The sequence below is a fragment of the Fringilla coelebs genome, assembly GCF_963513975.1.
Source record: "Fringilla coelebs genome assembly, chromosome: 5".
Lineage (NCBI taxonomy): Eukaryota > Metazoa > Chordata > Aves > Passeriformes > Fringillidae > Fringilla > Fringilla coelebs.
The window spans coordinates 39,450,658-39,464,646 of NC_140033.1; the positions used below are offsets into that span (position 1 = coordinate 39,450,658).

At 35.3% G+C, this 13,989-nt stretch overlaps 1 protein-coding gene across 5 annotated transcripts in view; it reads right to left on the bottom strand.

Annotated features, from left to right (window-relative positions):
- The window catches only part of PPFIA2 (PTPRF interacting protein alpha 2), a gene marked incomplete at both ends in the record, with an annotated part of 273,973 nt that overhangs the window by 122,805 nt on the left and 137,179 nt on the right, over window positions 1-13,989 (bottom strand). For 3 of the 5 annotated variants that reach the window (XM_084206211.1, XM_084206210.1, XM_084206209.1), the window contains one exon: window positions 12,546-12,608. The exons of the other annotated variants lie outside the window; for them this stretch is intronic. In XM_084206211.1, coding sequence (XP_084062337.1) covers window positions 12,546-12,608 — 63 coding nt within the window. The remainder of the gene's footprint in view (window positions 1-12,545; window positions 12,609-13,989) is intronic. 5 annotated transcript variants of the gene reach the window in all.

A 13,989-nucleotide genomic window follows, 5' to 3' on the forward strand; every position in this document is an offset into this window, starting at 1 on the left:
TCATCACAAAAAGATAATTGTCTAGAAAGTATTTAGCATACAGCCAAAATATATGGGCTATATCTGTTTCAGGCAGACACCTAGCTCAGTACTTGTAAATTTATATAGTTTGACAAGGGCTGTGACAAGGAGAAATGAAAGAATCCTGGGAATAAGAAACAAAGTGGTCTATGGAGACTCCAGAGTGTCTTGTTTCCATCTGATGTCTACACCCATAAAACACTGCCCATAAAACACTGTCTCAGTTGTAGCCATGCACCCACAACTCAGCCCAGCTTCAGCTCTCTCTTACCACAGCTATCTCACGGCTCCTCTGTAAACTGTCTGTGGGTTATCTGGCACAAAAATTCCCTCCCTGGGTGCTAAACCAGTTTGGAAAGGTAATGAATGCTCCAGTAAACTTGGGCAGAGCACTCTGTGGTGTCTCGACCTGCTTGATGAACTGGAAATCTGACTTGGTGTGCCAAAATGTTTGCTGCCTGTGCTATATTTAGCATGTAACCATCACATTACTTAAAGTCCTAAAAATATTTATGTAGGTAGTCATCTATTTTAGCACTACTGGCATGCAAAAAAATCAGTTCACATTACAGAACTGGAGATAACACCTTGCAGCACCTCTTTTCCTTCTCATCTTTTTTGAATCAATTGGTTTTCAGTATTCTGCAAAGCTGTGTCCTGTCTAAAATTTCCATTTCCAGCCTTTATTATCTAAAATTTTATTATCAATGTTTTGAGAAAATTTTTTTTAAAGGGAAATATATATGTCTTATGCCCTAAGAAAGAAGTGTATTCTAGGTACTTAAATTCTTTACATTTTGGAGTTATCTTTCAGCTGCATTCAGTGGAAAAAAAAAAAAGAAAAAAGAAAAAAAAAAAAGACTAAAATAATTTAAATGCAGTGACAGCATTTAAGTGTTCATTACCCCCTTAGACCTTTATGGAAAAAAACCCAACTCCCTCCACTCCCAAACTCCAAACAAACCAAACCCCAAAGCATTGCAATCATATCAAAACACTTACTCAGCTCAAAAACGCCCACCTTGTCAGACATGAGAACAGAATGAGGAAATTTTGCAAAAACAGAGGGCATAAAAAAAGCTATCCATCTTTGCACTTTAGAAACACAGACAAGCGAGCCCATAACTGTATAAATAAAATACCTGAAAACATCCTTGCCCCCTGATCATGTTGAGCTTTGCATAAAGTTTTATTTTCTCTTTTGCCTTGGGGTGCTATTCAACTTGATTTTAGTTTTTTCTACAAATCATGTGGAGATTTAAAAACTTTTGTCTGTTACTGCATAGCTTATGTATGCGATAAAAACTGTATGAATATATGTGAATATAAGTGCATGCACCATTCACTAGATCTTCAAATGACATTATTCATAGGAACTACAACGCATCCTAATTTAAAAAAAAAATTTAAAGTTAATTAAATTTCTTTTAAATTATTCTCTGAAGACATCCTCTGTAATAAGTGAAGAGTATTTCATGGATATCTTTATAGAAAATTTAAGAACAAATCTTTGTTTTGGTTATCAGAGAACTAATGAGGTAATGGACAGAATAATTCATATGACTGATTCCTTCTTCAGCCTTACTCGGTGCAGTATCATTTTTCTTTTATCTGTTGATGACATTTTCTTATTGGGACTTCTGTATTTCAGAGGACTTGACCAAAACCGTGAATTTTAGAAAATTCACCTTTATTATCTGAATGTGGTTGACTGGACTTATTATGGAAAAAGGGAGAAATGCACATACAAATTGCTGGTCTTGTCCTTCCAAGAATATTTGTTGTAATTTGCAATATTGCCAATTCTGTGTGATTGATCAATGAACCTCTACCATGAAATGAAGCTCAGAGGAGACAGACAAGGATGATAAACCCATGAAGCTTAAAAAACAATTCTGGAAGCAGCCACAGCTATCATATAGGAATTTACCTCAGCACCAAGGGGACCAGTGGGTGGCCTTTATTGCAGATAAATGGCTGTGTCACTTGAGGGTCACCTCGTTATGTACATGGACTTCCCTAAAATAACAGAAAATCTCATTTTCCTGAACCAGACAGACCAGCATGGGGGAGCTGTATTTATGGCTCAACCCAACAATTACAAATACTGAGCAAATAGCAAAAGTGGCTTTGAAGAGAGCAACAGGCTTAAGTTGAATTCAACCTATGCATTCCCTTCCAGCAACCAAAATTTCCCACTGTAATGATTTCAGAGGTCTCTTTCAAAAGTCAGTCAGGCTTAGAAGTCCGCTAGTAAAACTCTTTTGAAGGGAAAAGAACTAAACTATCAAAACTTGACACAGAAAGTTGATACTTTCATGTAGTTTAAAATATTAATAAACCACAATATTTCATCCCATGCCTACAGAGCTTTGGAAAGTTTTGCCATCAGCAGTACAATACTTGGAAATGCTTTCTCATTGAGGTCAAATATACTGAGCACTGTCTTTGGCTGATCCAAGCAAAAATAATAAAACTTTCCCTTCAGTTCTTATGCTATAACACTTCATGCAAAGAAAAAAATTATTTTGTATTAAGTACTTTTTATAAATTTGAACTGGAAACTCTAACTCAAGGCCTATTTCATCCTACTGTGTGAAAGCACAAAAAGATGTTTTCTTTCCAAAGGAAGTTACAAACTAAGTATAAAAAAAGAAGCAGTAAATTGAGAGGGACAAGGCAGAGACAACATGACAGATAATTGGCTTCAGCTACATAATGCATAATCAATTTTCCTGGTAGATCAGCTGGAATGGGAAAAGACAGACATCACAGCCACCTGGGTTGACAAACAAATAGCAATCCCTGTGGAGAGCTGCATGATGCATTTTCTTACAGTAACATCTAGAGTTTGCTGGGTCTGTATTCTGTGGTGTGTGTGCTTTGATTCCTGCCACCTCTTTTACAGAGTTTTGGACCAGCAGCATGGGCCATGCTCATCTTTATGGCAAAACAACATTGTGACTATAAACGCAGGAAATGCATTCCTCCTTCTTTCAAGTAACAGTAAGGTCGTCTTTCTAGCAAAATGAAGCAGCTTTTAAAAGTGCATTGAACTGCAAGCAGGAAAGCAAGCAAACAAAATAATGGCAGAGATATGAACAGTAACTGAAAACAATGGGAATAAAACTAAAATATGCAAAAAGCAACAGTCTGTAATTCCCAAACTGCAGCAGGTGCTGTCCATACGAGTGGCAGAATAAAAAAAAACTACTCTGCAGATGGCTTTGTATTATCTGGTTCATATTTAAGACTCAAGATGTCCTGCAGGGCCTTCTAGTCCCTGGCTTCCTCACTGTGCTAGGAATTCCCAAGGTTTTTGCCACAGCATTGACCCTTACCTTGCCTTCCTTGTCCTGATCTTGGGCAAATGCTTCTGTTCAGGCCAAATAAGTTCATTTATACAATCAGAACACTCCATCTGCTCTGTTTACAGCTGGAGAGTGCATGGTAACACGAGCTGTGGCAGGGATAGTATAAACAAGATCTCATCCTTAGTTTTATCTCTAGAGTAAAGAATGAAAGCACAGTTTGCTAGAGGCCAGTTCTTCATAAAAATTTAATTTTTCACAGAACTCTGTATAAACCTTTTCCGTTCCTCAGGCATACTAATAAATGAATAACCACAAAAATATCACAATTTTTGTCATGTGGGAATAGAATATTTCAAGGCGAGGGCATGGAAAGGAGAGAATCACATGCCTTCAGGGATACCTTTGGAGTGTTTTGGACTAGGTAAAAAAACACAAATAGAGTTCACACATCCACAATTAGTAAAAAGGAATTATGCCCCAAGATGAGGCATATTTTCTTTGCAGAAGTAACTAAATCTATTGAATGGTGAAACCACCCCTAGGTGTACGTCACCTGGACAGCTGTTCCTGGAGTTGGAGTTAAATGAGATCTTCCAACTCTACGATTGTAACTGCTTGCTCTTGTCCTCAAAGGGATGTCAGAACAGGAAAATTAACAGGAATGCTACACTACTTTTGGAGCTCATGAGACCAGACTGACAGACTATGCCACAGAGACCACATCTTAAATCTCAATTCAGAAATACTAAAGAGATTCTGACCTCTTAATCCTAATTTTACCCTTCATCCTGCTTTTACCAGTTTCATTTGGATTTGCATTCTGAGTTAAAACAGATGTAAATGTATGAGAAAAGAAAAATGAAGAAAGATTACCAGGTGACTGCCCAGACTCATGACAGGCTTTGCAGCTACAGCCCAAGTTATTTATGACAAACTCTTGTTCTTTTAAACAGCTGGGCAGGTAATTCACATATTGATTAACTGGGTCTGATGGCAAAAAATACATATTGAAAAACTGCATCTTCTTAAATATAGCTTTCCATCAAAATTGATTCATTTCGAAGATAAATACTGATGTTAACCAAATATTTTAAAATCAATTGAGTTTAAGTGGTTAGTTCTCTATCTATCTTGATCTGCTCTAAGAGAAATAGCAAAGTCATTGTTTATGGAACAAATTAAAATGCATTATCAAATTGGACAATGAAATTTTAAGAAGAAAACTATTTCAAAGATTACAGTTCCTAATAAAGCTTTGGTAATGATATTTTTGAGAAAAAAAATCCTTCTGAAACTAAATAAAAAATGCAGAACTCCTTTTGATTGACTGCAAGAAGAATTAGACCAGTGTAAGTTTAGGCTAATAACATTTAATTAATTTTCTAATTTTTTTTTTCTATCAAAATAGTGGGTCAAAGAGACCAGGGCCAGATTTTCATCTGATGAACATGAGCAAAATATATTTAAACCAATACTCAATTACTTACATAATTCCCCAGAAAAATTAGACCATTTTACAGCTACTTCTCTCTTTTTCGAAACCCATTAAGACTTTTTGGCAATGCATACAAGCTATTTTTATTTCTTTGATAATTTTGCAAAGTGAAAACAGTTATGCTTCTGCATTGACAATCTTGTCACATTTTTGCTTCCCTTCCCCCTCTCCCTAGCAGGGATCATGCCCTTCAAGGGGAGGCACAGAATGATCTCATGACAAGAAGATATCAAGGACTTATAAGAGAAAACCAGCCTTCCCCCAGCACATGTTCTGCATTTAAATCTGAGCTGACATCCATATCTTAACTGATTCAATTCTTCAAAACTGATCTATCTATTCCTCAAGTGCAGTATTAGCTGAATCCATAAACCATGGCAAAATTTAAAAATTGGGTATGATCCTCACCAGGAGAATGTGGTCATGGAGATGACAGAAAAAATTAAATAAGGCTATTTATTCAAAGATATTTTTCAAATTAGTATTTAAAATTGAAGAGACTAATTAACTAAAATTTCTTATTATTTCTTACTATCCAGTTTTTGGAATATATTAATACTACTTGGAAACAGAAATTTAGGTAGAGGCAGACTAATCCTGAGAAGTTTTTAAAATGAAGATCTGAAATGGATTATTTTTCCATTTGAATAAAATCTGCAACTTGTTCAATTGCAAAAATAATAAAGCCAAGAAATAGCTGAATATGAATCAAAATTAAGAAGTCATGCTAGTAAAATTTATACATTATTTGTCTTAGGAATAATCTATTCACATAGAAAAAGATATATTTGAGAGAGAGAAAGTTTAGCAGATCACAGGATGCCTTGCAAGAAGTATCTTCACTAGCTTTCTCTCTGCTTGGTTGTACTAAAATATGTTTCTTTTTTTTTTTTTCTTTCTGTTTCACTATTAAATATCTTATTTCAAATCACCTACCTCTTCACACTTCTCTCTCACCCTATAATTATGCCTTTTCCTACATAAAATAAAAGACAGGGAGTAGTGAAATAAGAAGCCAGTTCATGCTAGCAATTTGATATTGTTTGGTGTCTAAAACATGTAATCTGGGGAATAGAGCTATCTAGATCAAAAATAAATATTTAGATATAATTAGAATAATTCTAATAATTAGAATAAGAATAATTAGATATAAGAAAGATCAGACAAAAATAACTGATGGATGATAAACTTTCCTGAAGTTTTTTTCTGGGAATAGTTTTAGGGGTTTTTTTTGTTTGTTTGTTTGTTTGTTTTCAGTTTGGGCTTGCTTTATTTACTTTGATTAAAATGCATCTACAATTTACTCAGAAAAGAAGAGAGTTGCCAAACTGATTTTATCACTACCTATGTAACTTGTACTAGGCTTACTGCATATGAATGAAAAACCAATGGTGCAATTCAAAGGTCTGGAGAAATTCAAAACCTACAGAAGGATCATATTGCCAGTTCTGTTTTTTTGCAAACATAAACTGCTTCACATTGAAGCAGCATGAGAATATAAATGTACCACTGGAAGGGAGTTTATCTAAATTTCTTTTAATGGGCTGTCATTAGTGCTCAAGAAAATAACTATGCTGTATTTTAGATAGACTGTGTAGAGTTCTCATGGTATAGATTTTTTCCTGGGCATTTCCTTTGGGAAACTGAAATCAAGTTTAATCCTTGCTTAAATGTTATATTCCATCACTATTGTATAAATCATTTGTGCATTTTCAAGCCAGACACTTCCTTGAGGCACGAAAGAAACTCAGGACATAATCTTTGGTGCGAGCTTTTTCCTCTGGTCTGTCACTTGCAATATCAGTACACTTTCCAATTACTTCTAACTCCAGTCTGCTGTAAACATGAAACAAGTGCTTAAGTAATACTGACCTTTGAAATAATTCTTTTTCTTTCTTGGGGCATGTTTGCTTCTCCTTCTAGAGGACAACTATTAGCAATTTAACAAACTAGAACTATTGGCTGGGAAAACAATTACAGCGAAATTTCCATCTCACCACTCAAAATGTAATATATTGCTATATATGATTACAGTAAAAGGGATGTACTGGAAGAGTGTAAGAGTGTTATTTTTGTGCCCATAGCAGGATTACTGCTGTTGAGAGGCTGAGCTCTTACCAAGCTGAGTGGTTAAACTAGCAGATAGGGCCTTTCCCTTAAAATCTTTAATTAAGTGCAACATATAGCTTGGTGTGACATTCATTATTTCACTGACTTGGAACTAATCCATAAGTCTAAGGAGCTCAGAAGTATATTTGATAATACAACCTCTATAAATTCCCAAAGTGGAATGAATCATTTTCTCATCAACATGTTAGATATGCCTGATTATACAGCATCAGATCTGGGCTGAACAGAGACCTAGAAGTAGAAATGTCCAGCCCACATGACAAGTGCCCCCTGCTATACCATCATTCAGGGTTTTCACTCCTTGAACTCAAGATACCTTAGGAGCTGATCATGTCCTGAAATGGATGGCATTCTTTTATTCTTTCAAAGGCATCTGCCAGCTGCCTTTTGCCAAATGAGTTATTTCCCTGACATTAACAGCTGATAGCTCTTCTCTATCCCTCTTCTGCAAGACAAATGCAAAGTACAGGAGAGTAGGAAAGTATCTAGAAGCATCATTGTTATCTAGAAAATTATTTCCTGTACATTAGATCTCTGCCACGAAAAGATTTTGTCCCACCTGTTTTCTGGTGATAGGACTAAGATTTTTCTCAGTAAGAATCAAAAGGAAAAATGTCACCAAACCAATGAAAACCTGCTCTTCTCCCCAAAGCATAGTTCTTTCCAGATCTGTGGCTGTAGGGAGCTACAGTCTGTGGTGTGGAATAACTAAGATATCATTTGAGAATTGTTTCTTGCAAATCCTGCTACAATTCTGAATTCCTGATTTCCATTTTGCACTTTTCAATCTCTCAAATCAACGCGTTGGGCCTGAGTCAGGCTGAGCGCCGTGGGAAAGCGTTGGAACGCTCGCAAAGCTACGCCAGGACACGATGCTGTGCATGTCAGAGCATTACCAGGAGGGTGCTGCCACATACTCGAGGATGAGGACACCCCACTGTTGCCAAGGCACACACTTGCCAGCAATACATCTCCCCAGCTGAAAAGCATCGCTGCTGTCTCTTTCTAGCTCCTGAGCTAACACACTTGGCACCGCTGGCCCAGCAGCAGAGCTGCCAGTTGGTTGCCTGTCACGAGATCTGAAGCAGAAGCAGAAATGCTTGGCTGCACAGTGAGATTTGCTGGCCCTGTGGCAGGGAAGAGAGAGGTGAGGGCCAAAGATTAGTGGTGGCATGCTGAAAATATAGAGCTGCACAATCACTGTCACTGAGAAAAAAAATCAAAATTGCTTTTCTTTTTGCAAGTTCATTTGTGAATGAAGTAACTCCTGAAGACTTTGAACTACGGAGTTTGTGAAAACCTTGAGAAAAGAAACCTCCCTGCAATTTTTTTTCCTTTCCATGGACATAAGTAAGACACACCTATGTGTCAAGAGGGTTTTTGAAAGTGTCAGGTGATCACATAAAATGGGTTTCTAGCTTCAAGTGGTAGGTCACTGTTTGGTAAATCCCTGATTTCTATAAAGCTGAAATGAGCTGAAGCAGCTGAGCTGAAAGCTCAGGGTGCTTTCATAACAAACTGAGAAAGGTTGGAGGCCTGTAGTTATATTTTAGCTTCTGACTTTTTTCTTCCTATCTGTAGCAGTGCTGGAGTACTTTTTCCTCTTGATCTCAGAAATGTTCCCAACATAGAAAAATAAAACATTTCTGCTTCAGAATAAAGGCATTTGGCTTCTATTTAGGGAAAAAAAAAATATTCTCAGCTTATTCAAACAAACAAACCTATGAAAAAAACTTATGAAAAAACCCAGGATTTAATCCTTGATTTAAAAAACCTTGGAAGTAGAGTTTTATTTTTGTATAGGAGGAGAAAAAATATGCTGATATTTTAAGGCATCTGTATATTACCAACACTTTCACCCTCAGCCGCCTCCTTACTGCAACCCTCTCAAAAACCTTTTTGAAATAGTGTAAAGAACTAAGATTGCTGATGGATGAAAACCAGCAATTTTATAAGATGATGCATAACTGCTGAATTTGACAAAATATAAACAAATTTCTGTTTTTCTACAGAGAGCTCCTGTATAAAATGTCTACAGATATGCTCTACATGTTAGCTAGAGCCATAAAATAATAATAAAAAGTTGATGTTAAAAATTTAAGCACATTAAGCTTCGTAATGAATAAAAGTGTCTACCCAAAAAACCCAGTCTGAATCACATATACTGGAATTCAAAAGACCCACCATTTCAGAGTACTTACACTCTGAAACTTCTGACTAGCTCAAGGAATTTCTGAAGGAATGTATCTTGTTTAGACAAAACAAATGTGGCTTTTCCATGAAAGAGGAACGTTAGAGTTGGTGGTTCAAGAACAAGATGCATTGTGTTTGCACTTGATTAAAATGAAATAGTTTTCTTTCCAATTATATACAGTGAAGCATTTACTATAGCATTTCATTTACTATATAGCTCAATTTTATTTTACAAAAACACAGATTCAAGTTCTGTTCTGAATAAAGAGACGGCATGCTTAATATCTGTCACCATTTTGTTTTGTATTTTGCCGTTTGCATTTAGCTGTGGACCTTAAAAAGCTGTAAAGAAAAGAAGTATTAGTGCTGCAATTTTGCAGAAGCTCAGGGTCAGGCAACCACAGCAACTGGATCTGCATACAAAGTGTGCTGTCTTTGTCTGTGCACTGCTTGCTGTCATCGTGTAATGGCACTGAGATATCTCAATATGATAGACTCTCCTAAGTGACTCTACATCCATCATTAATATTCATCCAGCCATTTTATAATGTATGTGTACTTTAAGCTTACATTTATTGATATTCTTATCAAGCAATGGTGTTTATGAAGCATACAGCTACTGGAGTGGTCATTTAAAGGCCAGTCTATCCAAAAACACAGACAGATAGAATAATGATTTGGGATATCTGGCATGATAGGCAGCAAACCTAGCAGTTAATATCCTACTAAACAATACAGAGGAGAATAATCTGCAAAGCATTTTATTATTGTACATAATAGCCATTTCTTCCCTCAGCTTCTGCTGCATGAACAGTTAATAATAATGAAAAATAGAAAATAGAAAGTTTACGTGGGAATAAAGGTAAATTGAAGTCTATAATTATGAAGGTGTAAACTTCACAGAGCAACAGCACACAGATTAGAACTTTTAATATGTGGGAACCTGTCCACAAAGTTTTACCTTGAAAATCACCATAATATCTGAACTCTTAATTTTGAATATGTCGCAGTTTCTTCCTGAGATTTAGCTTTATTGCAAGCCTTGCAGTGTGTTTCCATTAAGCAAAATGACACACTACAAATCCTCTATATCTAAAAACCTGTTTACATTTGTTATTAATAACATTAAGAAATGTTATTCAGGCTTAAGAAAGCCTTTTTAATATTTTAGCATATTTGTTTCATGAACAATCTATTTTATGTTTTCTTTATAGTTTTAGCATTTCAAACACTGCTTCTAGGTGAGTAGTTCTAGAAATATATTTTGGGTCTGAGATTGAGAGCCAGAAAAGCCAAACCAAATGTATTGTGCCTTTCTGACTAAGTAACTGAGGTTTACAATTAATTACAACTTATTATTAATGGCATGTAATTAAAATGTTGAATCAGCGCAACATATACTGATTGAAAATTTTATGGTTTTAAAGCTATCCTCTGTAGTTAGTTATCCCTTTTACAATAGGCAGAAATACAGAGTTGTGCTATTCACAATAATTACATGAAACATTTCACAATAACGTAGGCCGATAATTGAAAATTTACCATGCATTCACACAATTTCGGCTGCAGATTTGACAGTCTCAATGCCCACCATTAAAACTATGGTTCACACAGGTAACTGGGGGGTTGGCATTGAATGGAATAAAAGAAATTATTTACTCCATTTTGTACTTGTAAAGTAGAACTGACTTGCCTTCCTGTCCTCCCTGTGAGATGCTGAGTGAAAGGCTGAGTGCAAATTTCCACTTTTTGCTCTTGCTCAAGTGCATTTGGATGACTTGTAGATATTGATATGGATTATATTCTCTCTCTGAACAGGATTATTTTATAACTGACACATATTTTCCTCATTATTAATTATGAATTCAAAAATTATAGAATAATAAAATGTTTTGGGTTGGAAAGGACCTTAAAGGTCATCTAGTTCCAACCCCCTGCCACAGGCACAGGTACCTTCCACTAGAGCAGGTTGCTCAAAGAAAATTAAAAGATCACAAACCATTTTGAAGTAATAGCATGAACTTCTCTAACTAAATTAGAAATAGGGCATTTTTCCATGCTCATAATTTCTGCCATATTATTGTCTTTCTATATTACTAGCTATTGTTGTCTGTCCATTACAAATGGTACAATTTGCAAACCGGGATACTAAAATTGCACTGCAGAAGTTAAGGTCATGTTGAAAATCCAGAAGAGATTGGAGATTAATCATACACTATGTATTGAGGAAGAGTTTTTCCTTTGCACAGAAGCAAGTGTAAATATCGAATCAAACAGTACAAAAATATAGCCAAGAATTTATAATATTGATCTATTCCACAAATTTATGCAGAAATCCACAATGATTCAGATGATCAGATGCAGTATTCTAGACACTAAAAATGCAGTGTAAAGAATTTCTCTGTGTTTCCCTAAAAGCACAAACTTTCCAGAAAAAAGACTGGGTTGAGATAATTTTCCCAGACAGGGAGGACAAATTCACTTCTTACCAATACTAAATCCCAGCATTTTCTCTTTTAGATATTAGTTACTTTAACTAGATTGTGCTTGTTCCTTGATTATTTGCTATATCTTCAAAGAACTTAAGGGGATGGAAGTGTTTATTCAGAACTCCGTCTGCCAGTTCCCCTATAAATATGATAATCTTTAGTTGAAAAATAAATTAGTAAACACATTACATGATTAAAAATAGCTTCTATAAAAGAGCCACAGTCTTTTCTCAAGAGTACATCCCAATTTTCATTAATGTTCCCCCATTAATGTATAAGAGTTCAATTTTGTCTCAATGACTTTCCATTATCTAAATAGTTTTGGTCTAAAAGACAAATGACTTATTATACTACAAGTGAATAATTTTCTTCTTTTCTTAACCAGATATATCACTAATTCTACCTTTCATAAGCAATAATAAGTCCTCCCTCCTTCTATTTTAAGTCATAGTATACATTTGCCTAAGTAATGAAAATGAAATTACCTTCCTTCCACATTTACTGTTACACATCTTCATATCAAAATGCAATTTAGGACATGGTTAAGTAGAATAAATATAGCCTCTCATTGCTTTCCTCATTTTGTCTATTGCTCTTCTACTGATTTCAACTGACAGGAGCATTGAGTTGGCTGGGAAGCAAGGTAAATGCAGAAGGAACTATGAATATATTATCATCATCTTTATTTAGCTGCGCCATCAAACTGTATGGAAAGAAATTACAGCAATTTGGGAATTTTGATAGGCTGAGACCTCACTTGTAGTACAATATTCATTGACCCTGGAATACATTATGTGAAGTAACCTCAAGATGCACAAGCTTCTCCGGGCAACAAAATATCAAATTCACATAAGGAGGCTTCACATTTAAATTACGCAAAAAACCAAGATATTTTGAACATACATTAGGGCAGGATATGGTCCTTTGAATGTTATTCTCAATGCTCGTACCAGCAGCAACCGTCATCTGCAAAAGGGGGCAACAGAGATTCTGCTGAATGGAACAAAATTTTTACAGTACTACAGTTTATTTAAATTACACCATACTGACAGATGAACGCGATCATTCAAACAAGCTTCTCCAAGAGAACACTGATGTGGCTCAACTGAAATTCACATAAAGAAATTGAAAGTATTGTTACATCTCCTGGCTCATGAAGAACTGAGAACAACCAAATGGTAGATCACTTTGGTGTTCTGCACTGCGTTCACAGAAGTGGTCTCTGAAGCACTGAACAGTCCAATAACCAGGGAGAAATAATCCCAGCTCCATGGCTGACTTCTACCTGAGGTCTCTACATAAAGCAAGAATTTTACACCTGTTTGGGACGTTTGAAGAAAGTAGGACCTTCTCTCCCATATTTAAACGTCTTGGGGAAAAACATCAAAATAAATAAACCTATTAAATTATAGGTACAATTTACCTGTTAAATTGATAATTTTTTCATGATCAGACTTCCTTCTTGCATCAAGCAATCATAAGAGTATAAAAAAAAGTAGGAAAGAAGCTATCTGCCATTAAAAAATCTGGAAGTCCCTTCAGCTTCTGAAGAATATATTTCAGCACTGAATGCTATTTTTCCTCCTTTTTATCACTTTCTAATTTATTTCTGCAGAGCCCAATAAATAACAATTTTCCTTAGACAGATCTTGACTAGTAGGCTAGCTGACCTAGTGGTATTTCTTCAGATTTCAAAATTTACTTCAGAAGAAATTAAGAGCAGACCTTTTCAAAAATTCTAGATGTAAATAACCCATCATTTCTTGACTAAACCTTTAAACAATTTCTTTCCACTGCTGAGAGCATATGTAACAATACATACAATGTTCATGCTAATTATAGTTGAGCTTGATCATTTCTCAAAGTAAATATTCACTTAAGATTTATTTCTGTGATTATTTACTAACTCAATAGAGTAAACCTAGTATTTAAAGCAGGCAAAACTACAGTATTTTTGGATTCCAGTATTTTTAACATATGAAAAACACAACTTACTGCAAGATGTGTTTTCCAATGAATTTTCTATTATAATTTGAGGAAGTTAAGCCTGACTGTATATTACAGCTTACTTTTGCACTAAACAAAAGTGTGCACATTATCAATATATTTAACAGCCACAAGCAGGTATACAGTTCCATCTTCAAATTACATATTTGCAAAGATCCTCACATTTTGATCTATAACAGTTTTAAATACTGGAAATACTTTTAAAATGTCAGTCTTTTAAAGGAGAATTATGCAGTCATATATAAAAAATAAATCTTGAATTTTAAGAAAAACTCCCTGTATGCTGACAAGTTTTTAAATTGTTTCTGTCAGATTTCCCGTCTTTAGATTTACAGCCTTA